The sequence below is a fragment of the Bos grunniens genome, chromosome X, assembly GCF_055505025.1.
Source record: "Bos grunniens cultivar Pamir isolate PY7600 chromosome X, Bosgru_T2T1.0, whole genome shotgun sequence".
Taxonomy (NCBI): Eukaryota; Metazoa; Chordata; class Mammalia; order Artiodactyla; family Bovidae; genus Bos; species Bos grunniens.
The window spans coordinates 1,441,638-1,469,464 of record NC_141194.1 but is presented as its reverse complement, the minus strand read 5'-3'; the positions used below and the strand labels follow the sequence as shown (position 1 = coordinate 1,469,464).

Below are 27,827 nucleotides of genomic sequence, written 5' to 3'. Positions count from 1 at the left end.
AGTAGTAACTGAGGAATGTAGCATGAGCTACAATGTAATCACAAGTTAACTACAGGACACATTAGAGGAGGTAGATAACAGATGATAAGGCTGATTCCAAGAGAATCACTGAAGCAGGAACACTGTTTGAAGAGCAACAATGATTTATGGAGATAATAAATCTGGGAGAGGGGGGAACTGAAAATGTCAAACCTCTGGCCTAATGTTTTTGTAAAAGTATAAAAGAGAATCTTAAACTTGGAATAAACAGGCAGTCCACAGAAAAATGAGAGGCTGTCTCACTGGCCGACAGCATCCATCTCTTCGGGCTGAATCCCTGGTTGCTGGAGTTGGACTCTGGCAGAGATCCAGTGGTTAAGATTCTGTGTTTCCACATCACGTGATGCAGGTTCAACCCCTGGTTGAGAAATTAAGATCTCACACGTTACACAGTGTGGCCAGAATAAATGTTTGGCAGTATATATACGTGATGGTGTTTAAGCGGTAAAGAATCCACCTGCATACGCAGGAGACACAGGAGACTCGGGTTCAATCCCTGGGTCAGGAAGATCCCCGGGAGGAGGAAATGGCATCCCACTGCAGCATTCTTGCTTGGAAAACCCCATGAACAGAGGAGCCTGGCGGGCTACAGTCAATAGGATCGCAAAAGTCGGACATGACTTAATCGACCGAGTATGCACGCACAGACTATGAGTATAGACAGAATTTCATCATTTACACCCTCGCTTTGGTAAAACGGTTAGTCTGTTATCCAGTTTAGAGTGCTTTGACGAATGGCAAAGGTTTCTATCAGTTGAACATGTGATACACTGTCCATTTAAAATTTTTTAAATTGGTCTTGGAGTAGAGTTGATTTACAATGTTCTCATAGCTTCACCGAGAGTGTTAAGTCGCTCAGTTGTGTCCAACTCTGGGACTGAAATCCACCGGGCTCCTCTGTCCATGGCATTCTCCAGGCAAGAATACTGGAGTGGGTTGCCAATCCCTTCTCCAGGAGATTTTCCCCACCTAGGGATCGAACCCAGGTCTCCCACAATGCAAGCAGATGAACACACACGTTCTTCCTGGTGTGCACAAAACTGAATGTGTGCATTTCTTTTTTAGATTCTTTTTCATAGAAATCATTACAAAGAACTGAGTAGAGTCCCCTGGGCTATAGAGTATGTCCTAAGTTGCGTCAGTCGAGTCTGACTTATAGTGCCCCATAGACATTAGTGGACATCAGTCTGTTCTGTCCGTGGGATTCTCTGGGCAAGAATACTGGAGAGGAATGTCTTTTCATTCTCCAGAAATTCTTCCTGACGAAGGAGTTGACTTGGGTCAATTCCTGCCTTGGTCTTCCTGACTCATTTGAAAAGACCCAGATGCCAGGAAAGATTGAAGGTGGGAGGAGAAGGGGATGACAGAGGATGAGATGGTTGGATGGGATCACCGACGCGATGGACACGAGTTTGAGCAATCTCCGGGAGCTGGTGATGGACAGGGAGGCCTGGCGTGCTGCGGTCCGTGGAGTTGCAAAGAGTCGGACACGCTGAGCGACTGAACTGAACTGAAGCAACTGAACAAAGATCTCCAGCATTGCAAGCAGATTGCTTACACGATGAGCCGTAAGTGAAAGTGAAGTTGCTCAGTCGTGTCCGACTCTTTGCGACCCCATGGATTATAGCCTACCAGGCTCCTCCATCCATGAGATTTTCCAAGTGAATACAGGAGTGGATTGCCATTTCCTTCTCCAGGAGATCTTCCCGACCTAGGGATTGAATCCAGGCTTCCCGCATTGTTGGCAGACGCTTTACTGTCTGAGCCACAAGGGAAGTCTATGAGCCATAAGCGAAGCCCAAAAAGTGTGAGTTGCCGAGACGCGTCACATGCTAACAAAGAACCCCCCAGTTTCTGCCATATTCCTCTCTGAAAGCCCTACTTTCTCTCAGATTTGACTCAAAATCCCTACCTAACGTCAGGTTTCATCTGAGAACCCTTTAGTTCTGGTGAGATTGTTCCCTCACGACCCTCTAGTTTCGGTGAGATTTGCCTCAGGTCCATCCACCTTCGGTCAGTTTTTGCCTCGGGAGACCCTAGTTTCTGTGCGATTTTGGTGTCAGGACTGCAAGGATTCTGTCGGATGTTGCCTCAGGAGCAAAAGGTTTATGAAACATATAACTCAGGATGCCCTAGTTCCTGTCAGATTTAGGCTCAGGAACTCACGTTTGTGTCAGGTCTACCTCAGCAGGTGCTAGTTTTCATCATATTTTGCTTCAGAAAGACTGTCTTTCCATGAGGTTTTACCTCAGAAGTGTCTTCTTCCTGTCAGATTTTACCTCAGAAACACTGTCTTTCCATAAGGTTTTACCTCAGGAGATCCTTCTTCCTGTCAGATTTTACCTCAGAAAGACTGTCTTTCTGTCAAATTTTACCTCAGGAGATCCTTCTTCCTGTCAGATTTTACCTCAGAAAGACTGTCTTTCTGTCAAATTTTACCTCAGGAGATCCTTCTTCCTGTCAGATTTTACCTCAGAAAGACTGTCTTTCTGTCAAATTTTACCTCAGGAGATCCTTCTTCCTGTTAGATTTTGCCTCCAAACCCTCTGGTTTCTCTCAGATTTTTTTCCTCAGAGTCCCCTGGTTTCTCTCATATTTTGCCTCAGAACCCCCGGGTTTTGCCCAGATTCTGCCTCAGAAACCTCCACTTTCTTTCAGATTTTACCTTTTAATTTAAACTTTGTTTAAAGAGCATAATAAATTTCACGTCTAGAAGAATTTAAGGTGAAAGTACTTGGAGAAAATTCTCTGGACCTGGTACACTGTTAATAGAAGGCAATGGCAACCCACTCCAGTGTCCTTGCCTGGAGAATCCCAGGGACGGCGGAGCCTGGTGGGCGGCCGTCTGTGGGGCTGCACAGAGTCGGACACGACTGAAGCGACTTAGTAGTAGTAGTAAGAACGTACTCTGATTCCTTTTTTTTTCTTTTAACATGAGATTGAGTTTCATATTACACTCAATTCATTGCAATGAATATGTTTAGAAGCACTGGTAAAACAGTTTTATCTGTAAATACCTGTATTTATTACATGATGCATCATTAAAGGAAATCAGCTGTGAATATTCATTGGAAGGACTGATGCTGAAGCTGAGGCTCGAATACTTTGGCCACCTTATGGGAAGAGTCAACTCACCGGAAAAGACCCTGATGCTGGGAAATACTGAGGGCAGGAGGAGAAGGAGGCCATTGAAGATGAGATGGTTAGACAGCCTCACGGACTCTTTGGACATGAGTTAAAGCGAGTTCTGGGAGATGGTGAGGGACAGGGAAGCCGCGTGTGTGTTAGTCCACTGGTATCACCAAGAGTCAGACATGACTGAGTGACTGAACAGCAACAATGCCCTAAAAGCCAAGGACTTCCCTATTCTCCCAGTAGGATGAAGAAAAGCTAAGGAAGACAGACAAGACTTTGCTACCTGATGCCATCATAACTGCAGTGTGTTTTGAAAAGAAATATAACGTAAATACTCTTTTTCCCATAACATGTATACAATCTTGTGCAATGACTTAAATATGATGAAAACCACTTTCCTCGTGTGGAAACGGAGCTGAGACGACTTGCCTCCTCTAAGTTTCGCGAAGTGTTTTAAAGACACATATCCACAGTATCATAGCGTTTCTGGTCTTCTCTGCCTGTTTTGAGAATTTTCATAGTCTCCATGATGCAGAACAAGAAGCTTGCCAAATTCGTCTAAGCTCGGATGTGAAAACAGTGTCTCTGGGTTTAGGGTCTGCGTGTAGACGTTTCTAACAACACCGAGAAAGTGAAGAGAATGACGTCAAAAGGGCTGCTTCTAATCATTGTTTGTGGAAGGTATCATCGAGATTCTTGTGACTCTGCCGAAGGCCCTCTCGATCTGTCTTCGTCCTTGAACAAGGACACAATCATACGGAAAAAAAAAAGGTAAAATGATGACTTGAGGAAAGATCTGAAACCTGAGGGTTTTAAACAGGAAATGACAGAGGGGCATCGTGTTTGATCCCCAGCGGAATGCCCGAGGCAGCTGAGAGCTCTGTGGTAACAGCGTGTTGCGGGTTGGTACGAAGCAGCCCCTCTCTGCTCACCACGCTGCGGATACGATGTCATCCGCCCTGTCGCAGCCACAGAAGGGGAAGCTGCCGCAGCAGGGCTGCAGCCACGGTTTCCAAAGGGCGTTGAACACGGACAGCTGCTGGGGGACCGGCGTGAGGGTCCCACGGTGCCGTCTTACGGCTGCTTCGACCTTCTTGACCACGGCGTCAAACAGGGCTTCGTTGTCGGGGTTGAGAGGTCTCGACTCGGAAGGGTCTCTCGAGATGTCGAAGAGCAGAGGAGGGTCGTGGTAGATGACGTCGCCCGAACACGGACACACTCCACTCCCGTAGCAGGCGCCCGCTCCCTCCGGGGAGAACTTGGGCGTCACGAAATGCACCTTCCACACGGTTGCACCTGGAAGACACAGCCCCACTGGGATGCTGTCTTTGTTATTATTTTACGATTTTTTTTTCATTAAAAATCAATAGCTAGTGGCAAGCTGCTATACAGCACAGGGAGCTCAGCTCGGGGCTCTGTCATGACCTAGGGAAGGAGGAAGGCTTAAGAGGGAGGGGAGATATGTAAACATATGGTTGATTCACTTGTTGTACAGCAGAAACTAACGTAAAATTGCAAAGCAATCACACTCCAACAAAATTATATATATTTATAGCCAATGCTTTTGCTCACAACTGAAAATCTTTTGCACAGCATCACACAGCAGGGTTGTATTTCTTCGACTGTAAGAACGATGCACAATTTCACGGGCAACTTGAAGACTTTTTATCTCACCCTGAGAGCCTTGGGAGACAATAGTTACGACCTGAATGGCTGCTTTCATCGCAGAAACGATCATTCAAACTAACTCAGTTCGGCTTGGCATGGGCCAATGCAAACTTTTCTAAGGCTTAATAGCACTTGCAGATCTTAAGCTCGAAAAAGTCATTTGGTAAGATCAATCCTTCCTTGTTCTTTCTTCTTTCCTTCTCCCTTCCTTTCTTTCTCTCTTCCTTCCTTCCTTTTTTCTTCCCTCTCTCCTTCCCTCCTCTTTCTCTGTCTTCCCTTCCTCTTTTTCTTCTTTTCTATCATCTATCTATCCAACTGTCTATTCTATCATACATCTATAGATCTATATAATATATATAATAGTATTTTATATATTTATTTTATATAATATTATATATTTTATTATATTTATTTATTATATATAATATATATTTATATATTTATTTTATATATATCTATATAATATATATAATATTATATTATATATATAAATATATTTGTCATCTATCCCCTCTCCTTCCTTCCCTCTTTCCTCACTCTCTCCCTTGTCTTCTTTCTCTCTCTCTCTGTCTTGCATGTCATTGCTTAGCAATTCCATTTCCAGAGGCCGGTTTCAAACAGAAAACATAACCACACCCCAATCTCTGATCAACCAGACTTCTACGGAAGTCCTCTGCTAGGCTCTTGTGGGACAGCTGTGTTTTTTGAATTAAATTAGACTAAATCCCCTGGCTGAATCCTTCCCCGTTTTAGCTCTTCTCTCTACTTCCTGGGTGAAGCGTAAATGTGATGGCTGGAGGAACAGCAGCCGTTTTGCAGCCATGGGGTCAGAAACATGAGCATGGAAGCCGACATGACAAAAGTGGTTTAATGGGAACACAAACCACCACCACAGGTCCCTGATAATGGCCGTGAACACTCTGTCAGTCCTCTGCTCCCAATTTCTACAATCCTTATTAAGAAACAAATGAATCAAATCCTATTTGTTTAACCCTCACTAGTAAAATTTGGGAGGCTTTTATTTCTCAGGGTCAGAGGGTGTTTTTTTTGTTGTTCCTTACCACTGAATTCCCTGCACAATGAAATGGCTATCCACTCCAGCACTCTTGCCTGGAAAATCCCATGGACGGAGGAGCCTGATGGGCTACAGTCCATGGGGTTGCAAAGAGTCGGACACGACTGAGCGACTTCACTTTCAGTTTCACCACTGAACTAACTGATCCGTAGTCTAAAAGGAAGAGATTTTTCCTTGTTTTTATTTTACATGGAAAACTCATCCACATGGACTCAAAGAACAGATCACAGCACGAAGGATGGATCATACGTGCGAACATCGATATCTTTTCAGCGAATCGCCAAATCTAGTCAAAAATCTGGAATGTCTCCGCAAGAGCTCTTTTTTCACAGATGTGAGGACATCGATGCTGTTTGTCCATTTCTGTCTGTTGGCGTGAATTTACCAGACTAAACATGGAAGTCAGGCAATGACTCAGAAGGTGGGAGTTTGTGACTGATGTCTGGGTTCAACCGAAGACGGTAGCTTTTGTTGCTAATTATCTCACTGTCCTCTGTTATGGGAATTCATTTTCTCTCTGTCTCTGCCTGGCTTTCTTCCTCCTTTTGTCATAATTATGCACAAGGGCTTAGAGACACACAGGCACAGACATACTTCTAAAATCCTACTGTGATTTCTACCATAACAAACAGCTGTTTTTAAGTCACTTTCTACAGGATGTAGAACGATCGTGACAAGGGGTATTCACTGCACAGAGTGCGCCCTCCCCCAGGAGACGAAAGAGACAAGGAGGTGTCCTTGCCGTGTCCCCACATGTCGGTCACCCTCATACTCACAGTCCTTCTGGTACCACCTGGCCGTGTGCAGGGAGACCCCGCAGTAGTGGAACAGGAACTCGTGTTCCGAGCGGGAGACCCTGCCTTCCAAGAGCGGCATGAGGTTCCGGCCGTCAATCACTCTGGGGAGAGAAGCGGACACGCAGAGAGCGGTGAGAGAGGCATGGTCAAGTCTCGCCGTTTTACGGCACAAGAGGAGGAGGAGGAAGAGAGAAGCGAGCTGGAAGAACAAGAAAAAGAAGCAGAAGGCAGAGGAGGAGGCGTGCGAAGGGGAGGCAGGAGGGGGCAGGAGCAGACAAGGACAAGGAAAATCCCGTTGAAAACTCAACACGCATTTTCACTTATTTCTCAGTTAATAAAGATGAAGAAGAACTGTAACGCATTACACAGTTTCTAAGACAGTGGGAGAGGTGAGCAGCTGGAAATATGACTCTGGTCCCTTGTCAGACACCATGAACGAGTCGCATGGATTAGACAATTGAGCGCTTTACACTCATAGTCAGAGCTGTGGTTTTTCCAGGAGTCATGCATGGATGTGAGAGTTGGACCATAAACAAGACTGAGTGCCCAAGAATTGATGCTTTTGAATGGTGAAGCTGGGGAAGACTCTTGAGAGTCCCTTGGACTGCAAGGAGATCCAACCAGTCCATCCTAAAGGAGATCAGCCCTGAATATTCATTGGAAGGACTGATGCAGAAACTGAAGCTCCAAGACTTTGGCTATCTGATGCAAAGAGCCAACTCATTGGAAAAGACCCTGATGCTGGGAAAGATTGAAGGCGGGAGGAGAAGGGGATGACAGAGGATGAGAAGGTTGGATGGCATCACTGACTCAGCAGACATGAGTTTGAGCAAACTCCAGGAGATGGTGAAGGACAGGGAAGCCTGGCGAGCTACAGTCCATGGGGTCACAAAGAGTCAGACACGACTGAGCGACTGAACAACAACACTCATTTGATTCAACAGAAACCCTGCCTCAGATAAACAGACATGTTATTCGGTTGCTCAGTCGTGTCTCACTCTTTGCGACCCCGTGGACTGCATCCTTCCAGGCCCTTTTGTTCGCCAATATCTCCTAGAGTTTGCTCAGATTCACGTCCATTGAGTCGCTATTTCTACTTTATTTGTTCATTTCAAATCCCATAGAGAAATGCAGCAAACTTCATCACATATAGATTGACACACACCTACTTTTATTTGGGAATTCATGTAGCAAATATTTACTTAATTGTCTATAGACTGCAGGCTTCCCTGGTGGCTCAGATGGTAAAGAATCTGCCTGCAGTGCAGGAGACCTGGGTTCAATCCCTGAGTCGGGAAGATCCCCCAGAGGAGGGCATGACAACCCACTCCAGGATTCTTGCCTGGAGCATCCCATGGACAGAGGAGCCTGGCGGGGCTACAGTCCACGGGGTCCCAAAGAGTCGGACATGACTGAAGTGACTAAGGATCTAGATGCTGCAAGGGATATAAAAATGAAGGAGGCTCAGCTCCCACCCCGAGGGCCACCAGCCAGAGATGAGCCTAAATAAGTATATAATACGAGAGGGAAAGTAAGAACGTGTTCTAAGAGGAAAATGGACAAGCTACGCTACCAGGAACTGTGAGGAGAAAGAAGTCATCTGGCCATCATAGCAGAATACTGAGGCTTCAGTAACACACTTCACACACATATACAATTTTCTAATACATTTGCATAGGTGCCGAATATGTGCTTCCCTGGTGACTCAGATGGTAAACAGTCTGCCGGCAAGGCGGGAGACCCAGGTTCAATCCCTGGGTCAGGAAGATCCCCCTAGAGAAGGAAATTGCAATCCACTCCAGTATTCTTGTCTGGAGAACCCGCGTGGACAGAGGAGCCCAGCGGGCAAATATATCTCCCTCCACGAGGGGCAAGCATGCTCTTGTACCTGCCCAGTGGCGGAATGCCTCCTCCAATATAAGACAGTGTGGGGAAAATGTCCATGAGGCTTGTAGGTTCGTCGATGACCTTCCCCGCCTCCAGGACTGTTGGCCACCGGAAAATTCCAGGCACCCGGATGCCTCCTTCCCATCCAGCCATGCCTCTGCCTCCTGAAACCAAAGATGAAAAAACGAAGGGGCATTCAACCCCACAGATTCATTCTCTGTGTATCTGAAAATCGCCACTGGCCATGCCAGTGACAAGTTGGAATCAAGATCGTAGGCAGAAAATATCAATAACCTCAGATATGCAGATGACACCACCCTTACGGCAGAAAGCGAAGAGGAACTAAAGAGCATCTTGATGAAAGTGAAAGAGGAGAGTGAAAAAGGCTGGCTTAAAACTTGACATTCAGAAAACGCTTGGGCTCTGTTCCCAAACCCAGTTCAGTTCTGAATCTCAGCATCTATTCAACATCCAGTCTCCAGGCTCTGAAATCTCTTCGCTTCTAAAAGATTTAATCTACGGAGCATTCCTCTCTTTTGCAACTCCATGGACGGTAGCCTGCCAGGTTCCTCTGTCCGTGGAATTCTCGAGGCAAGAATACTGGAGTGGGTTGCCATACCCTTCCGAAGTCACTTAACAACAACAAACCAGTAAGATATATTCGCAGAGAGATATGGAGGCCAAGTTCTTGCTTTCCAGACTTGAAAACTCCAGCTGCGGACTTCTAGCGTCTAGGCAACAAACCCAGTAATGATCATTAAAGAAGAAGCGCCGTCCTGATAGGTATATTATGAAGTCAGTACTGCTGACGTCATAGAGGGCTAAAAGCAAGACTGTCTTTGAGACAGTCACTGAGGTCCTGGGCCCTTACTCTCAGGAAGCTTTCATGACTCAAGAAATTTTTTGTCGTAGACTCTTGGGAGTCTCCCCAAACATGCAGTCTTTTCCCATCTAGCTTCCTAAGCGAGTATAATGCACACAAAACTCCGCCAACAATCTTTGCAAAGGAGTTAACACAAAGCAAAGCCAGGTTGAGGGCTTCCCAGGTGGCTCAGTGGGTCAATAATCCACCTGCCAATGCAGGAGACCGGGGTTCGACCCCTGGGCTGGGAAGATCCCCTGGAGAAGGGAATGGCAACCCACTGCAGTGTTCTTGCCTGGACAATCTCATGGACAGAGGAGCCTTGGCGGGCTACCGTCCATGGGGTCAACAAAGAGAGGAAGGCTCCAGAGATTAAATCTCTTAGAAGCGATGAGATTTCGGAGCGTGGGGGACTGGACATTGCAGAGATGCTGAGACCCAATGGTCAGAGATGATGGAAGCGACTGAACTCGAAGGCACAAAGCCAGGCGGGTCCCGCCCCAGCGCTGTGCGGAGACCACGCCCACCCGCGCACTGCGCGGAGACCACGCCCACCCGCACGCATCACCTCTGTAGCGCCCGTTCCAGCCGCCCAGCTGCCCGCTGCGGTCCTGCGCCTCCAGGCGGCCCCCGTTGTCCGAGGTGAAGTAGACCAGCGTGTGGTTGGCCAGGCGCTCCCGGTCCAGGGCCTCCAGGACCTTTCCTGGTGGAGGGGGGAGACGGAAGCTGTCACGTTTCACTGCACCGACGGTCTTCCGGTGCGTGTCTAGTATTGCGCGTGTAACGCTATGTGGTTCCTTGTAACCGTGCAACACGGTTACATGTAGCGCTATAACTGTTATCCTACTTTATGTTGTATAATATGCACTAAATCACCATTGTAGACACTCGTATATATAGGATAATACACTATGTGTAATATGGTAGGTCTGCAAGAGATACTATTTGTAATATACCATATATAAGTAATATACCATTATACATTATATGCCATATATACCATATATATACATAATATACCATATATATGTAATATACCACATATATGATATATATATATTTGTAATATACCGTATATATGATACAGCATAAGATGATATTTTTATATATGTAAAATTATTTATTATATATTTATGAAACCATATGACACATGTCGGAGAAGGCAATGGCACCCCACTCCAGTACTCTTGCCTGGAAAATCCCATGGACGGAAGAGCCTGGTGGGCTGCAGTCCACGGGGTCGTGAAGAGTCAGACACGACTGAGCGACTTCCCTTTCACTTTTCACTTTCCACTTTCATGCCTTGGAGAAGGAAATGGCAGCCCACTCCAGTGTTCTTGCCTGGAGAATCCCAAGGACGGGGGAGCCTGGTGGGCTGCCGTCTATGGGGTCACACAGAGTCGGACACGACTGAAGCGACTTAGCAGCAGTAGCAGCAGCAGCATGACACATATAATGGATTTATGCTAAGCATATATTTAATACAAATATATATAAGAAGATATGTAATGTATTATTATATAATAAGTACGGTGGTGGTGGTTTAGTCACTAAGTCGTGTCTGACTCTCTGAGACCCCATGGAGTGCAGCCCACCAGGCTCCTCTGCCCATGGGGTTTTCCAGGCAAGAATACTGGAGTGGATTGCCATTTCCTTCTCCAGGAGATCTTCCCAACTCATTCTCCTGCACTGCAGGCAGATTCTTTACCAACTGAGCTCTGAGGGAAGCCCTATAATAGTATAAAAGGTCTATGTAGCATGTTAAATCACCAGTGATAACTAATGCATAATGAAGGCTGTAATATATAAAAATTTAATGTTTATTTGTAAATATATACTCTATATACATATGTAATAATAGAGCATATATAGCTTTATTATATAATAAATGTAAACAGTTTATACTTCATAATGCACTAAATTAATTATTATAATGACTTGTAATATGGAATTCTCCAGGCAAGAATACTGGAATGGGTAGCTATTTCCTTCTCCAGGGGATCTTCCCGACCCAGGGATCAAGCCTGGGTCTCCTGAATTGCAGGTGGATTCTTTACCACCCGAACCACCAAAAAAGCCTCCAATAAACCATATAGATGGTTTATAATATATTATTTATGTGTAAATATATTTATATAATTGTTCCATATATTTTTGATAATATTCTGAGTATTATATACTATGTTATATCTTATATATAGGGTTTCCCAGGTGGCTCAGTGGTAAAGAATCCATCTGCCAATGCAGGAGTCTCAGGTTTGATCCCTGGGTCAAGAAGATCCCCTGGAGCAGGGAATGGCAACCCACTCCAGTATTCTTGCCTGGAGAATCCCATGGACAGAGGAGCCTGGCGGACTACAGTCCATGGGGTCGCAGAGAGTCGGACAGGACAGAGTACAAGCAGGAGATATGAGACTGTATAATATCTAATACATAAACATTACGTATTTATTCTCAGCATCAAGGTCTCTTCCAATGACTCAGCTCTACAGCACAACATTATTCGTCCCCTGAATGAGTTTTTCAGGAAAGTGGTTCTCTTTAAACCGGAGAACCTGTATTTCACAACAAATACACATCCACTTCCCAAAACATGCAGGGGGGTGTACCTTATTTGATGCCATTCATGGAGACTCGTTTTCCTCTAGTCTGTAAATAAGATGCTTCAAAACCAGAGAGTGATCACCTACCCACCATCCAATCCATCTCTTCTACGTTGTCGCCATACAAGCCGAATTTACTGTGCCCGACGAATTTCTCCTTGGTGACCAGAGGTGTGTGGACATGCAGAAAGGAAATGAAAAGCAGAAATGGTCCACGCTTATACCTAAGGGGGTATACGAATAAGAAACAGTATTGATTAAAACAGAGTAATTAGGTTTTTTTATTTTAAGGGAGCTAAACATATTTCTTTCCCTTTTCAGTGTTCAAATTTTGCAGGACATTTAGCTGTTGGGCTTCCTTGGTGGCCCAGTGGTATGAAGAAGCATGAGTCACTTGGTCGTGCCTGACTCTTTGCGACCGCATGGACTGTAGCCCACCAGGCTCGTCTGTCCATGGCATTCTCCAGGCAAGCATACTGGAGTCGGTCGCCATGCCCTCCTCCAGGGGATCTTCCAACCCAGGGATCGAACTTGGGTCTCCTACCTTGACAGGCAGGTTCTTCACCACTTAAGCGCCTCCTGGGAATCCCACCCACAGCAACACGGAAAACCCCGCGCAGCCCAAAATAAATCAAAACATTTTTTTAATGCATCTTTTTTTAAAAGAAAGTTAACACTCATTTATTTTAAGGAGAGAGTTCAGTGTAGCACAAATATCACACACACACAACGGACCTATCACCAAGCGGTACCCAACTTCTCTGGAAAAAAAAAAAAAAATCCCGAGTCTCTGACCGGGGTGAGGGGTTGGTGGGGGGCGGGGGTGGGCTTCGAGCCAAAAAGAGACAGCCTACCTGTCGATGAAGGCCAGCGCCTCCTTGAGCATGTGCGAGGCGAGCCTCTCCAGTCTGACCGGCTGCTGAATGATCTCGTGGTTCCGCATGAGCACGCAGTTCCAGCGGCGGGTAAAGCCGTAGCTGGAGAACCAGCACACGAAGAAGAGGAGGGCCAGCAGGGCGAAGGCCAGGATCACCGGCCAGGGGACCAGGAACCAGCGGGCGCAGGTGGGGACGAGCAGGAGCAGGGGGATGAGGCCCAGCACCACCGTGGACACCCAGAGCCGGACCCTCACCCAGCGGTGCAGCTCCGGAGTGCGGAACGCCTGGCAGTCGCTCAGGAGCTCGAAGGGCATCCCGTAGAAGTAGTCGAAGCCATGGTTGAGCGGGTGGTAGCAGTGGTCGTCGCGGGACGCACAGCTCAGACCCTGGTGCCACTTTCCTGGGGGGGGGGGGGCGGGGGGCGGTGGAGACACAGAGACGTTGCCATGGCAACAACGGCATCCGTCCCTTCTAGGAAGGGCGTAGCCCTCAGCAGAAAGTTCCGGCGGACACGTGGACGCCCAGGGCGGATTCATCTCAACGTATGGCAAAAACCACTGCAATATTGTAATTAGCCTCCAACTAAAATAAATAAATAAATTTTTTTTTTTAAAAAGGGAAGTTTCGGCGGACACCCAGGGCAGATTCATGTCAACGTACGGCAAAAACCACCGCAATGTTGTAATTAAATTTAATAAAATAAATATTAATTTATTAAAATAAATTTAATTTAAAAAAAGGAAGTTATGGCGGACGTAGTATCTTGTGCTCCTTGGGACCATGGTCAGCGGTATCCGACTCGTTGTGACCCCCGTGGACTGTAGCCCAGCCAATCTCCACTGTCCATGGGGATTATCCAGACAAGAATCTTGGAGCGGGTTGCCTTTGCCTCCTCCCGGGGATCTTCCCGAACCGAGGGATGGAACCCGAGTCTCCTGCATTGGCAGGCGGATTCTTTACCCCGGAGCCACTGGGGAAGCTTTTACTAACAGGGAGAAGATTCATCATGTAGATTTATTAATCAGCCGACATCTTATTCATTACTTGGTTACAGCAGAGGCGAATTTGACCCCAGATTTGGAGGTGCCCTAGAGTGTTCCCTGAAACATGCTTTCGAAAACTCCATTCACACGATGCTACCAAGAATTTTACAGGAATGAACTACCTCTGTCATTTATGAAGGATGCAAAGTCATTCCTTTTTTTTTTTTTTTGACAACATCTCTGATGACTTAATAGTCCTGCAATTCACGTTGAGAATCCTAAGAGCAGTGGCTATACCAAGCAAGCAGGCTTCGCTGGGGGCTCAGACGGTAAAGAATCCGCCTGCAAGGCAGGACATCCAGGTTTGATCCGTGGATTGGGAAGATCCCCTAAAGAAGGGAATGGCAACCCACTCCAGTATTCTTGCCTGGAGAATCCCATGGACAGAGGAGTCTGGCGGGCTACAGTCCAAGGGGTCACAAAGAGTCAGACATGATCGAGCAACTAACACACACACATACCAAGCAAGCAGCCTGTCTCCTAATTCTTTGCTCACAGAGTCTCATCTTAGAGGAATCACTCATCAGACCAGAATTCTTTGGGGTAAAGTTCCTTGGGGTCATGCTGTCTCACTCATCACACACACACACACACCCCCATGAGGTTACAGAATGTCAGGCGACCTAAGTCCACAGAGCAAGTATTACCTGAATTTGGTCACCGCTCCAGCCTTCGGTTCTCAAGTTCAAGAGGACACGCTTAAACATTGCTACCCGTGCTACCACAAGAGTAGCACCCTTTCTGCAAACTATTCCATTTCAGGAGCAACGAACACTCAGCATACTTACTTTGCCTTCTTGAGATCCTTGGCACAGTTGGTTTTCAATACCAAAGGCCCTAAAAATTGTCTTAAATTCCTCCCCGCCCCCCCCCCCGACCGTGTATCATCTCAAAGAGGTGCCAACTCTTGTGTACTCAGCCAGCCTCCCTGGGAAGGATGACCACAAGGAAAGGGAACCGGAACGAGCTTGGTTTCACAGACAAGGCCATACCTATGAGTCCTGTGCGGTAACCTCGATGCTGCAGGAGCTTGGCGAAGGTCGTCTCGTTGGGGGGCAGCCCGCCCGACCCTCCGAGCCAGACCACATCACGATTCAGGTTGGAGGAGGACGCCATTCCTATGTTCACAGAAACAGACAGCAGGTGAGGACCGCGGTCTCATTGTGGCGACCCCACGGACTGCAGCCGGCCAGGCTCCTCTGTCTATGCAGGCAAGAATCCTGGGAGTGGGTGGCCATGCCCTCCTCCAGGGGATCTTCCCCACCCTGGGATGGAACTCACATCTCCTGTGTCTCCTGCACTGCCGGGTGGATTCTTTACCCACTGAGCCATCAGGGAAGCCACCCAATTCCAAACTAATGATGAAAAAAAAATTAAGTTGGGATCATGACCCTCAACTTGCTTAAGTCTACATGTTGAAACTGTGATTAGGGGTTGGGGGGAGAGGAGGAATGTAAGGCAGGGAAGAGTAGGAACTCATCAAAAGGAATCCATCATTTCCTTTCCATTTTCTCTGCCAGACTTTCTTCTCAACTGGTTCTTCTGATGTTCCAATCTCATCCCCAGAGACTGGACACATCTGCTTTCATGAAAACCCACTTGTCTTTAAAAAAAAAAAAAAAAAATCTCTGCTAGCTTTAAGACACAAGGAGCCTCCTGGGGGCTGTTACTACGAGTTTCTGGAAAAGGGCACGTTCAAGGTCATCTGGAAGTTGCCCACCAGGGGATCAAACCATGTCACTATATGCACACCGGTAAGCAGGCTTGATGGCCCCTGGCCAAGACACACACCTCTTTCAGATGTCCAGCTATAGGAACACAACTCCCATGTGAATTTAGATTGTTAACATTTCCAAGTGACCTTTGGAGAGTTTGCATAAACGGTTGCAGGAGACCTCCCTGGCAGTCCAGTGGCTAAGACTCCATGTTTCCCCGTGCAGGGTGGGGATGGGGGGAGTGGTGGGGGGCACGGTGTGGGGAGAGGGTCACGGGTTCCACCCCTGGTCGGGGAACTGGAACCCCCAGGCCAGAACTAACAATTCACATGTCGCAATGAAAAGCCCCACCTGCCACAGGGAAGATGCAGGATCCTGCTTGCTGCCCCTAAGACCTGGAGCAATCCAACGCTAAACAAAAAAAGACCCCCCCCCCCGTTTTTTTTTAAAGAGACCAGCCGCTGTCCCTTTCCCGTGCCCCACCTGATCTGACGGGGTAGCGGCCGGTCAGGAAGGCGGCCCTGCTCGGGGTACACATGGAGGCGGCCGCCAAGTGCTGAGTGAGCCTCACGCCCTCGCTGGCCAGCCGGTCGATGTTGGGCGTGCTGTGAATAGATGGGGAAGTCGGCAGGCGAGTTTCTGAATCCCTCCGCCCCACAAAGCGAGCAAGATTCAGAGGCATCCTGTCTGGGAAGTCACCCTGACTCTGTTTCCAGTCCACCTGAAAGACGTCCTTTTTTACACATCAATCCACCGATCTACTCCATCCCTGGTTAGACACAGACGGGAACCAGAGAACCAAACAAGGCATCTGCAGGCGAGATGATGACCGTCCAACACTGCGCATCGTCAGATATCATCGGGTGAAAAGCAAAAGTGTGTTAGCCGCTCAGTCGTGTCCGACTCTCGGAGACCAAGTGGACTGCAGCCCACCAGTCTCTGTCCGTGGGATGCTCCAGGCAAGAAGTCTGGAGTGGGTTGCCATTTCCTCGTCCAGGGGATCTTCCCCACCCAGGGATCAAACCCGTATCTCCTGCGTTGGCAGGTGGGTTCTTTACTGCTGAGCCACCCGGGAAGCCCCCACACTAAGCTTCGAATGAAGCCAAACGCTCTCCTGATGTTTTGCAGCTTTCATAAGACAAAGCCTTCTGCTGTTCTGACGGAAACCTGCTCCCTGAAGGTCATTCTCCTCCGACACAAGAGACATGGCTGGCGGGGCATGACCATCCACAGGGACTTTCTTTCTTTTTTCCTTTTCTGTTCCTTTTATTTATTGATTTACCTGATGGTTTCTTTACCTCATTGAGTTATTCCCGTAGCAGCATAAATCTCCCACCCCAAGGTCATCCGCCATCAAGAGGACGATGTTGGGCCTGGAGTTCCTGGTGACGAACATGCCCTGAAGGCTCCCAAAGAAGCACCACAGGGATGCTGACAGCCAGCAGTGCCTGGAAGGGGTGGCGGGGGGCGAGGGGGAAGAAAAAAGAAAGAAAAAGCTCAAACAGAAGCAACTGATGGGGAGGGAGGTGGGAAGGGGGTTCAGGATGGGGAACACATGTACACCCATGGCTGATTCACGTCAATGTATGGCAAAACCCACTACAATATTGTAATTAGCCTCCAATTAAAAAAAATTAATTAAAAAAAAAAACCCCACCCAGAAGCCATCAGTTCAATTTTGCTTTGCAGGTAACTTAAAACTTCCCTGGTGGCTCAGACGGTAGAGCGTCTGCCTGCAATGCGGGAGACCCGGGTTCGATTCCTGGGTTGGGAAGATCCCCTGGAGAAGGAAATGGCAATCAACTCCAGCACTCTTGCCTGGAAAATCCCATGGATGGAGGAGCCTGATAGGCTACAGTCCATGGGGTCGCAAAGAGTCGGACACGACTGAGCGACTTCACTTCACTTTAACTTAAAACAGGAACTGAGGCTTCCCCAGTGGCTGAGTGGTAGAGAATCCACCCACAGTGTAGGAGATGCTGGAGATGTGGGTTGGATCCCTGGGTCGGGAAGATCCCCCTGCAGGAGGAAATGGCAACCCACTCCAGTGTTCTGACTGGCTTCCCTGGTGGCTCAGATGGTAAAGAATCTGCCTCCAATGCAGAAGACCCGGATTCAATCCCTGCGTCAAAAAGATCCCCCAGAGAAGGGAATGGCAACCCACTCCAGTGTTCTTGCCTGGAGAATCCCATGGACAGAGTAGCCTGGGGTGGGGGTGGGGGGTGCGTGGCTACAGTCCATGGGGTCGCAGAGTCGGACACAACTGAGCACCTATGCAAAATAGGAATTCATAGGGAGGTCCCTGGTGACTTACTGGTTAAGATTCCAGGCTTTCAAGGCCACGGCCTGGGTTTAATCCCTGGTTGGGAAACTGAGATCCTGCAAGCGGTAGGTACAGTGTGATCAAAAGCTAAATAAATAGGAAATAATGGTATTTCTACAGTGTCCCTGGAGCTGCCTTACTCAGAAACCACACAAAAACATTTTAGGCCATGATTTATGTTAATCAGATCTGTGTGTGTGGGTGTACTCTGCGACCCCGTGGGCTGTAGCCCGCCAGGCTCCTCCGTCCATGGGATTCTCTAGGCAAGAACACTGGAGTGCGTTGCCATGCCCTCCTCCAGGGGATCTTCCCGATCCAGGGATCGAACCGGAGTCTCACGCCTCTTCCGCATCGTCAGGGAGATTCTTTACCACTAGCCCCACCTGGGAAGCCCTGAGGTCTTACAGTTTACAAATAAATTTTACATGCATTGTGACATTAAATTCCTCATAATTTTCCAACTGCGTTAGTGACAGGAGGCCTCTGAAATAAGAACAGAGGTTTAAGAAAAAAGCCTAACAACTTAATTTCTTAGTATAAACAAAATGGAAAATCAGAGGTTAATAGCCAGCTCATCAGGCTTGCTTTTCTTTCATGCTCAACTGTATGTTTTAATACACTTTATAACTTCATAACTTTGCTTTCAGCCACACAGATGGGAAAGCAAAGACTGTACTAACTTCTTGGCTCTGAGCCCGGGAATAAATGATGAAAAACTGGTTTTTCAGGGTGAACTGCATGTGTGCACATAACATGACTCTTCCTTTTCCTTCATCAGAAAAGTATGTCTGTAAAAGAAATCAGGTGGGGGAGCTCAGCTGCCAGAAATAATAATAAATGCTAGGAATTCCTCTAACGTTTGAAAAATGAAATTTAACATATCTATACATGCTATTAAATTTTGGACTGTGGAGTCACCCATGTGTTAGCAGCTCAGTTGTGGCCAACTCTCTGCGACCCCGTGGACTGTAGCCCTGCCAGGCTCCTCTGTGGGATTCTCCAGGCAAAAGTACTGGAGCGGGTTGCCATTTCCTCTCCAGGGGATCTTCCCGACCCAGGGGTCGAACTTGCCTCTCTTACATCTCCTGCATTGGCAGGCGGGTTCTTTACCACGAATGCCACCTGGGAAGCCCCGGACCACAGACGACCCTCCTTAAAAATCCTTAAGAGTGGTTCACAATGTTTGCTGCTCTGCTGTTTCCATCTCTAAAAGGTCTTGCCTCTCACCCTGTGAATTTCCAAACACGCTCTCATTCCTACCAAGTTACTACGGTGGTGGTGATGGTTTAGTTGCTAAGTCGAATCCAGCTCTTTGCAACACCCATGGAGTGTAGCCCACCAGGCTCCTCTGTCCATGGGATTTCTCAGGCAAGAATACTGGAGCTTCCCTGGTGGCGCAGACAGTAAAGCGTCTGCCTGCCATGCAGGAGACCTGGGTTCGATCCCTCGGTTGGGAAGATCCCCTGGAGAAGGAAATGGCAGCCCACTCGAGTATTCTTGCCTGGAGAATCCCACGGACAGAGGAGCCTGGTGGACTACAGTCCATGGGGTCACAGAGAGTCGGACGTGACTGAGGGACTTAACTTTAACACTGGAGTCGGTTGCCATTTCCCTCTCCAGGGATCAAGCCCACATCTCTTGCATTGGCGGGTGGATATTTTACCGATTGAGCCACCAGGCAAGCCCCTTAGAAAACCCTTCTATTTGACTCCACCAACCCCTACAGCACCCACCACTCTCCCCACTGCGCTTATCAAGTATAAACAGACGAAACATCCACAGGATTGAGGAAGACTTGGACAAAGCACCCTTCTCTCTAGAGACAGAAAATAATGAAGGTTTATAAGTTTTCCTACTTACCAGCCACAGAATGGCTGCTTCATGGCTTCTTACTGTTACCTAGAAGAGAAACAGATAAAGGATGAACTTCTGCAAAGCGGTTATTTTTCTTATAACTAGGCAGTTACGCTCCAAAGTGCAAAGGAGCCTGTTTTGTCTTTTTTACAGCGACCCACTGAAAAGACCCTGATGCTGGGAAAGATTGACGGCGGGAGGAGAAGGGGACGAAAGAGGAGGAGATGGCTGGATGGCATCACCGACTCGACGGACGTGAGTTTGAGAAAACTCCGGGAGATGGTGATGGACAGGGAGGCCTGGCGAGCTGCGATTCATGGGGTCTCAGAGAGTCTCACACGACTTGGTGACAGGACAAAAACAACCGCTGAATTCTTTATACTGAATTGCACACAAGCGATGTAGGTGCAGACAGAACATGGCAGCGTCGTGCAGGATCCCTTCATTTGCGGCTCACTCCGATGGCATAGTTCCCACCCTTTATGTAGGTGCAACAACAAAAACTCTTCATTCTGAGGGTCCTGAGCAATCAAGGTGAAGGACTACAATAAAACGTCTGATACGCATTTTTAAGGACTGTATTAATTGTCTTCTAGCGTCCTGAGACCTTTGAGAACAAAAAGCAATGTTAAATCAGACCACACTCTCCTGGGTTGTTGGAAGAAGGTGTTGCTGCCCCTTAGATATCTAACCCAGACATTGCATTTTTCATGTGACTGATTTTTTTTTTCAACATTCTAAGCCCTGCGTCTTTTTTCCCCCAACGACTGTGGGCAGGAGGACAAGGGGACCACAGAGGATGAGATGGCTGGATGGCATCACCGACTTGATGGACATGAGTTTGGGAGAACTCTGGGAGTTGGTGATGGACAGGGAGGCCTAGTGTGCTGCAATTCATGGGGTTGCAAAGAGTCAGACGTGACTGAGCGACTGAACCGAACTGAACTGAACGATAAAGTAAAGATATACTTTCATTAGAGCATATTTTATTGCAATTTCCTGAGGAGTGTAGATGAGGTTTTTTTTGTTTTTGTTTTTTTTGTTTTTGTTTTTTTAAAGTAGCATAGCTTCTTTCTGGTTTTCATTTGCAACTCTAAATTATAGGTTTCAGGGCAAGGGGGAGGATGTGGGCACAAAGATTCAGGTCTAATTTAAATATGTGTGCTCAGTCGTGTCTGACTCTTTGCAACCCCATTGACTGTAGCCCACCAGCATTCTCTGTCCATGGGATTCTCCAAGCAGGAATACTTGTGTGGGTGCCCACGTCCTTCTCCAGGGGATTTTCCCGACCCAACGATCGAACCCAGGTCTCCCGCATTGCAGGCAGATTCTTTACCATCCGAGCCACCAGTTCAGTTTAGTTCAGTCGCTCAGTCGTGTCCGACTCTTTGTGACCCCATGGGCCACATCACGCCAGGCTTCCCTGTCCATCACCAACTCCCAGAGCTTACTCAGACTCATGTCCATTGAGTCGGTGATACCATCCAACCATCTCATCCTCTGTCGTCCCCTTCTCCTCCAACCTTCAATCTTTCCCAGCATCAGGGTCTTTTCAAATGAGTCAGTTTTTTGCATCAGGTGGCTAAAGTATTGGCATTTCAGCTTCAGTGTCAGTCCTTCCAATGAACACTCAGGACTAATGTCCTTTAGGATGGACTGGTTGGATCTCCTTGCACTCCAAGGGACTCTCAAGAATCTTCTCCAACACCACAGCCGGGAAGCCCTCTAACTTAAATCATCCGTTCCATTCTAAATACTCTTCACCAGTTAGTAGTAACGACTTCCTTTGCGGCTCAGTCACCTTCTGAATGTCACACAATAAAAAGATGAGAAAGACACCCTGTGGTTCCTAGACAAGAACGCCAATAAAAGAACTTTCTCAAGTAACACCAGCAACAAAACCCTTCAGTCTGGAGCCTCTAAAATAAAGGTCACCCACGAGCAGGCAACCGCCCAGGAAGTGTTTGTGTGAGACCTACTGTGTGCTCCTCTACAAAGGAAGATGGTTGAGCATGGTGGACCACCCATGCCTCTCACCTTGAAGAGTGCACGGATCACCAGTGTAGACCTGGGGGTTACGGCGGCCAGACTCATTCCCCACAGACCAGCGTGTGGGGCAGCTGTAATTAGGGCCATTTTATGAGAGTCCCAAGAGTAATACAGCCTGGTATCCCCTTGCCTTGGGATGCTTTAAATTCCCCGTGTCAACGAGGTTCTGTCAGCTGAGCACCCACCCCACAGACCAAATGACAGGTAGTGAAGATTAATGACTCTGCCAAAAAGTTTATAGGGTTTTCTCAACCCCAAGGCATTGCTACACAGGGCTTCCCACTGGGTCCTCAAAATACCTTCCCCGGCTCGCCTCGAGGGGTTAATGATAGCTGCTCTGTTTTATGGGAGAGGGGCCTGGGGAATCACAGGGTTGAAAAGACTTTTGACGAGGCTGGTAAATTGAAGATCAGCGTGCGGTGTGAGGTGTCTGAGGCAATCCTGTGGGTGTCTGTGTGTGTGTGCATCCAATTCCTAGGGCCATCTTGCCACCTTTGACCTCCAGTAAGGATCTCCGAAGGACTGATGGTTTTGAACTGTGGTGTTGGAGAAGACCATTGAGAGTCCCTTGGACTGCGAGGAAATCCAACCAGTCCATCCTAAAGGAGATCAGTCCTGAATAACCATTGGGAGGGCTGATGCTGAAGCTGAAACTCCAATCCTTTGGCCACCTGATGTGAAGAGCTGACTCGTTGGAAAAGACCCTGATGCTGGGGAAGATTGAGGACAGGAGGAGAAGACGGATGACAGAGGATGAGATGGTTGGATGGCATCACTGACTCAACAGACATGAGTTTGAGTGAACTCTGGGAGCTGGTGATGGACAGGGAGGCCTGGTGTGCTGCAGTCCATGGGGTCGCAAAGAGTTGGACATGACTGAGTGACTGAACAGCATCAAAGACCCAATGTATCGAAAATAAATAAGTAATTTAAAAAAAAAAGAATTATAATGGGTGGTTGTACGCAACACTGCAAAGTCCTTCCTAACAGGCAAGGAACAAAATCTATTTGTTAAATAGACAGGAAGGAAAGTTGTCTTCACGATTTAAGGGAATGTCTACTGCCTCAAAATACTGTGCTTATCAACTCCAGATTTTAATAAATATGAAAAAGATCCTGTCTACCAAGAAGCTGCTGCAATTAAGCCTGTATTCCTCACCCCACCCCACCTCGATAGCCTGCTACTTTTTTCAAATTTTAACACAGAATGTTATTAAAGGTAGGTACATGGGCAAGAGGCAACTGGACTTCAGATCTATAAATGCATGAAGCCGACAAGCTGAAAATGTCAGTCTCTCAGTGGTGTCTGACTCTTTGCGACCCCATGGACTGTAGCCCACCAGGCTCCTCTGTCCATGTGATTCTCCAGGCAAGCATACTGGAGTGGGTTGCCATGCCCTTCTCCAGGAGACCTTCCCCAACCTAGGGATCGAACCCAGGTCTCCCGCAGGCAGATTCTTTACCGTCTGAGCCACCAAGAAAGCCTCAAGCAGCTTGACACATCACACACAAATACAGTCTTATAAAACCATCGTTCTCTTTCAGCAGTCTTTAAAGAGGTGTGCAAAGTCACCTCCTTCATTAAGAGCACCCCTGAAAAAATTACTAAATGCGTAAACTCCATTACAGAAAAATAGGATTGCACCCCTGTATCTACCCACAGGTGAATGACTCGGTCAACTCTGGTGAGGCCAGAAATTCTTAGAATGCGTAGTACTCAGATATTACCTTTTTTTTTTTTTAAGGAGCAAACCATTCATAGAGATAACAGTATTGATGGGTTGAAAGATAAATACGCCGGGTGAAAGAAGTCAGAGAAAGTAGTGTATATTAATGATCCTGTGTCTACACACGTTTAAAATTGCAGAAGATGTGAAGGGCAGAGCGAGATGGAGAGAGACAGAGAGGTGGAGAGAGGAAAGAGAGAGACTGAGAGATGGAGACACAAAATTAGAGAGAGAGAGAAGAGAGACAGAGAATGTGATGAAACTAACACTCAAGTCTCTCCCCTCTCCCTTGACCAGACAAAAATATGAGCATCCCCCAAGCTGAAGTATCGTAGAGTTAAACTGTTTTACTCACTTGAGACGACTTGTTACCCCCGAAGCTCCTTGCATTTGTGAACGCTGCTCCTGCAAGTCCAAATTCCTCTCTCGGCCCCGAGCTCCTGTCCTCATGATTATAATTAAACACATATTAAGTGCCCAGGCTGGGCTTTGCTCAAATCCGCCAATTATTTTTATATCTAAACATGACCTGTGGAGACTGCTGCGAACATAGTTATTTACGGAAGGAATCAGGCATCGTTGACCTTCAAGTGGTGCTGCTATTCAGTCCCTTAGTCCTGTCCAACTCTTTGCGACACCGTGGGCTGTAGCCCGCCGGGGTCCTCTGTCTGTAGGGATTCGCCAGGCAAGAATACTGGAGGGGGTTGCCATTTACTCCTCGAGGGGAATCTTCCTGACCCAGGGATCGAACCTCTGTCTTTTTCACTGCAGGAGATTCTTTCCCACTGAGCCACCAGGGAAGCCCTTTGCATGGTACCAAACATACACAGCTAAGAAAGTGGAATTCAGCACACTGAATTTTTTTTTTTTTTTCATAAAACTTAAGCAAGGACTCCAGCCAGACGTTCAAAGCAGGGAGGAGAGGGCAGATGTGTAATAAGGAGAGCTTCGGCCTCTTCCGGTCCTCAAGCATCCTGTGGACCTTTCTTGGCTCTGTGGATGCTGAGTGCCCCGGGCTGCAATACATAGATGGTGGTTTCACGGCACCCAGACACCCTTTCTGCTAGGGTCAGCCACACATCCCTCTAGGAATGCTATCACTGCACTTATTCCTGGGCATCTCCAGCCTTGCTCAAAGTCTTATTATGTTGGTGACACAGAGGATGAGATGGTTGGATGGCATCACCGACTCGACAGACATGAGTTTGAGCAAGCTCCGGGAGTTGGTGATGGACAGGGGGTCCTGGGATGTTCGGTCCATGGGGTCGCAAAGAGTCAGACCCGACTGAGCGACTGAACTGAACCGATGTTGGTGAGAAGCCAGGGGTTAGGGAAAGAAGAGATGCTCATGTGAGGAGGCTTCAAAAGTCTTGATCGTGCTGAATTGCCCAGCTTTTCATACAGGGTCTGTTCCTTCCCTCTTCTGCATTTTCTGTAAAATCTATTTATTTTTAATTGAAAGATAACTGCTTTATAGTTGCATTGGTTTCTACCAGACATCCACATGAATCGGCCATAGGTTTACCAAGGTCCCCTCCTACTTGAACCCCTCCCTCCCACCTCCGTCCCCATCCCACCCCTCTAGGTTGTCCCAGAGCCAGGCTTTGAGTTCCCTGAGTCATACAGCAAATTCCCACTGGCTGTCTATGTTACATATAGTGATGTATGCATTTTCCATGTTACTCTCTCCATACCTCCCACCCTCTCCTTCTCCTCCCAGCCACCCACAGTGGCCCTAAGTCTGTTCTCCGTGTCTACATCTCCATTGCTACCCTGCAAATAGATTCATCAGTACCATCTTTATATATATATACATGTATATGCCATATATACGCATTCAGTTCAGTTCAGTTCAGTTCAGTCGCTCAGTCATGTCCGACTCTTTGCGACCCCATGAATCGCAGCACGCCAGGGCTCCCTGTCCATCACCAAATCCCGGAGTTCACTCAGACTCAATGATAATTGTCTTTCTGTTTCTGACTTACTTTACTCTGTATAATAGGCTCTACGTTCATCCATCTTATTAGGACTGACTCAAATGCTTCCCTGTTCATGGCTGAGTAATATTCCACTGTATACATGTAGCACAGCTTCTTTATCCATTCACTTTCCGATGGACATCTAGGTTGCTTCCATGCCCTGCTGCTGCTGCTAAGTCACTTCAGTCGTGTCCGACTATGAGCTATCATAAGTAGAGCCTTCAGTCTTCTGGATTTTTGACCCTGAGGTAGAAGTTCCTTTTATTTTTATATTGATGTTTGTTTTTCAACTGCTGGGGAGAAAATTTGGATCTGCTGATGAAGATTAGATTTGAGTTCCTTCGTGGGAAAGATGGGCTTCCCTGGTGGCTCAGCTGGTAAAGAGTCCCCTGCAATGCGGGAAATCCCTGGGTTCGATCCCTGGGTTGGGAAGATCCCCTGGAGAAGGGAAAGGCCACCCACTCCAGTATTCTGTCCTAGAGAATTCCATGGACAGCCCATGGAATCGCCAAGAGTCAGACAGGACTGACCGGCTTTCACACTCGCACACTCACTGACACTGGGAAAGATGTCCTGACATGTTTATTTTAAAAAGTAAAAAATGAAAGTGTTAGTCATTCAGCTGTGTCTGACGCTTTGCGACCCCATGGACTGTAGCCCGCCAGGCTCTTCTGTCCATGGGATTCTCCAGGCAAGAATACTGGAGTGGGTTGCCATTTCCTTCTCCAGGGGATCTTCCTGACCCAGGGATTGAACCCAGGTCTCGTGCATTGCAGGCAGATTCTTTAGTATCTGAGCCACCGGAGAAGCCTAAGTTTACAAAAGGGGGGAGTCAAATTCAACATCTGTTCTCTCCAGGGAGGTTAAGTGGACAAGCTCAGGTTAAGCACTGCTGTGGGTCACACCATGTACTAGAAATGGAATTTGGGGCAGGTTGCAAACTCTATTTTTATCTGCTCTAAAATATATGTTTTTATCCTCAGCTTATTTTTTTCTTTTTTTTTACTGAAAAATATACCTAACAAAAAACCTCCCAGGAGTCTCAGTGGTAAAGAATCTGCCTGCCAATGCAAGAGACATGGGTTCGATCCCTGGGCCAGGAAGATCCCCTGGAGAAGGAAATGGCGACCCTCTCCAGTATGCTTGCCTGGAGAATCCCCATGGACAGAGGAGCCTGGGGCGCTGCAGTCCACGGGGTCACAAAGAGTCAGACACGACTGAGCGACTAAACACCACACCACATATTCCACTACATGGATAGATTTCTAAATTAACTACAAATGCATCAAAGACCTTAAACAGTGGCCTCCAATATACAAAACTCTTACAAGAAAACAGAGGGTTAAATCTTCATGACTTTCGATTCGGTGATTCCCTAGCTATAACATCAAGCCTGAATATTCATTGGAAGGACTGATGCTGAAGCTGAAACTCCAATCCTTTGGCCACCTGATGCGAAGAATTGACTTGTTGGAAAAGACTCTGATGCTGGGAAAGATTGAAGGCTGGAGGAGAAGGGGATGACAGAGGATGAGATGGTTGGATGGCATCACTGACTCGATAGACATGAGTTTGGGTGAACTCCAGGAGTTGGTGATGGACAGGGAGGCCTGGCGTGCTGCAGGCCATGGCGTCGCAGAGTCAGACTCGACTGAGCGACTGAACGGAACTATCTGACTTTGAAAGCGCAAACAACACAAGAAAGGGGAAATAGGTAGGTTTTGCCTCATCGGAATTAAAAACGGGTATGTCCACAATCAGGACTTTCCTGGTGGCTCAGAAGGTAATCAGCAGAGTGCGAAGACAGCCGTCAGCACAAGAGATTTTACTCGAAGCATCCTGCGTGTTGCTATCTCTGAATTTAACGTGCGTTTTACTGCACTTGGCAGCCAGGTGGCAGTCACCATCTATTTCTGCCTAAACTCTCTGCCGACACCTTCCAGAAAGGTCAGGAGAAAGGCTGATCCAGGGGTTTGAATGAGCAACTCAGGGCATGTCTATTCTTGTCGTGACCCCACCTTTTCCAGATTGTGGGGTTGTTTTTTGTTTTTGGTTCCAGAAACCTGTGACCAAAGCAGACCAACCAGCTATAAGGAATTTCAATCCCCAACCGTCCCAGTTTTCACCCATTCTGGGGTGTGAGAACAGTGACATTGGGCTTCCCAGGCAGCATTCGTGGTAAAGAACCTGCCC

General features: G+C 47.4%; 1 protein-coding gene across 15 annotated transcripts in view; it reads right to left on the bottom strand.

The window, feature by feature from the left end:
• The window catches only part of ARSH (arylsulfatase family member H), a 66,237-nt gene that overhangs the window by 11,384 nt on the left and 27,026 nt on the right, over nucleotides 1-27,827 (bottom strand). For 3 of the 15 annotated variants that reach the window (XR_015158314.1, XR_015158313.1, XM_086386081.1), the window contains exons 2-10: nucleotides 19,886-19,924; nucleotides 17,001-17,150; nucleotides 16,186-16,307; nucleotides 14,980-15,105; nucleotides 12,921-13,344; nucleotides 12,154-12,290; nucleotides 10,032-10,166; nucleotides 8,603-8,765; nucleotides 6,694-6,815 (exon numbers count right to left, since the gene is read on the bottom strand). Coding sequence is in view for 10 of the 15 variants with exons in the window: in XM_086386081.1 (XP_086242207.1) it covers nucleotides 6,694-6,815; nucleotides 8,603-8,765; nucleotides 10,032-10,166; nucleotides 12,154-12,290; nucleotides 12,921-13,344; nucleotides 14,980-15,105; nucleotides 16,186-16,307; nucleotides 17,001-17,150; nucleotides 19,886-19,908 (1,402 nt within the window). In the remaining 5 variants the exon portion in view is untranslated. The other 12 variants (XM_086386077.1, XM_086386078.1, XM_086386075.1 and 9 more) reach the window with 11 other exon arrangements.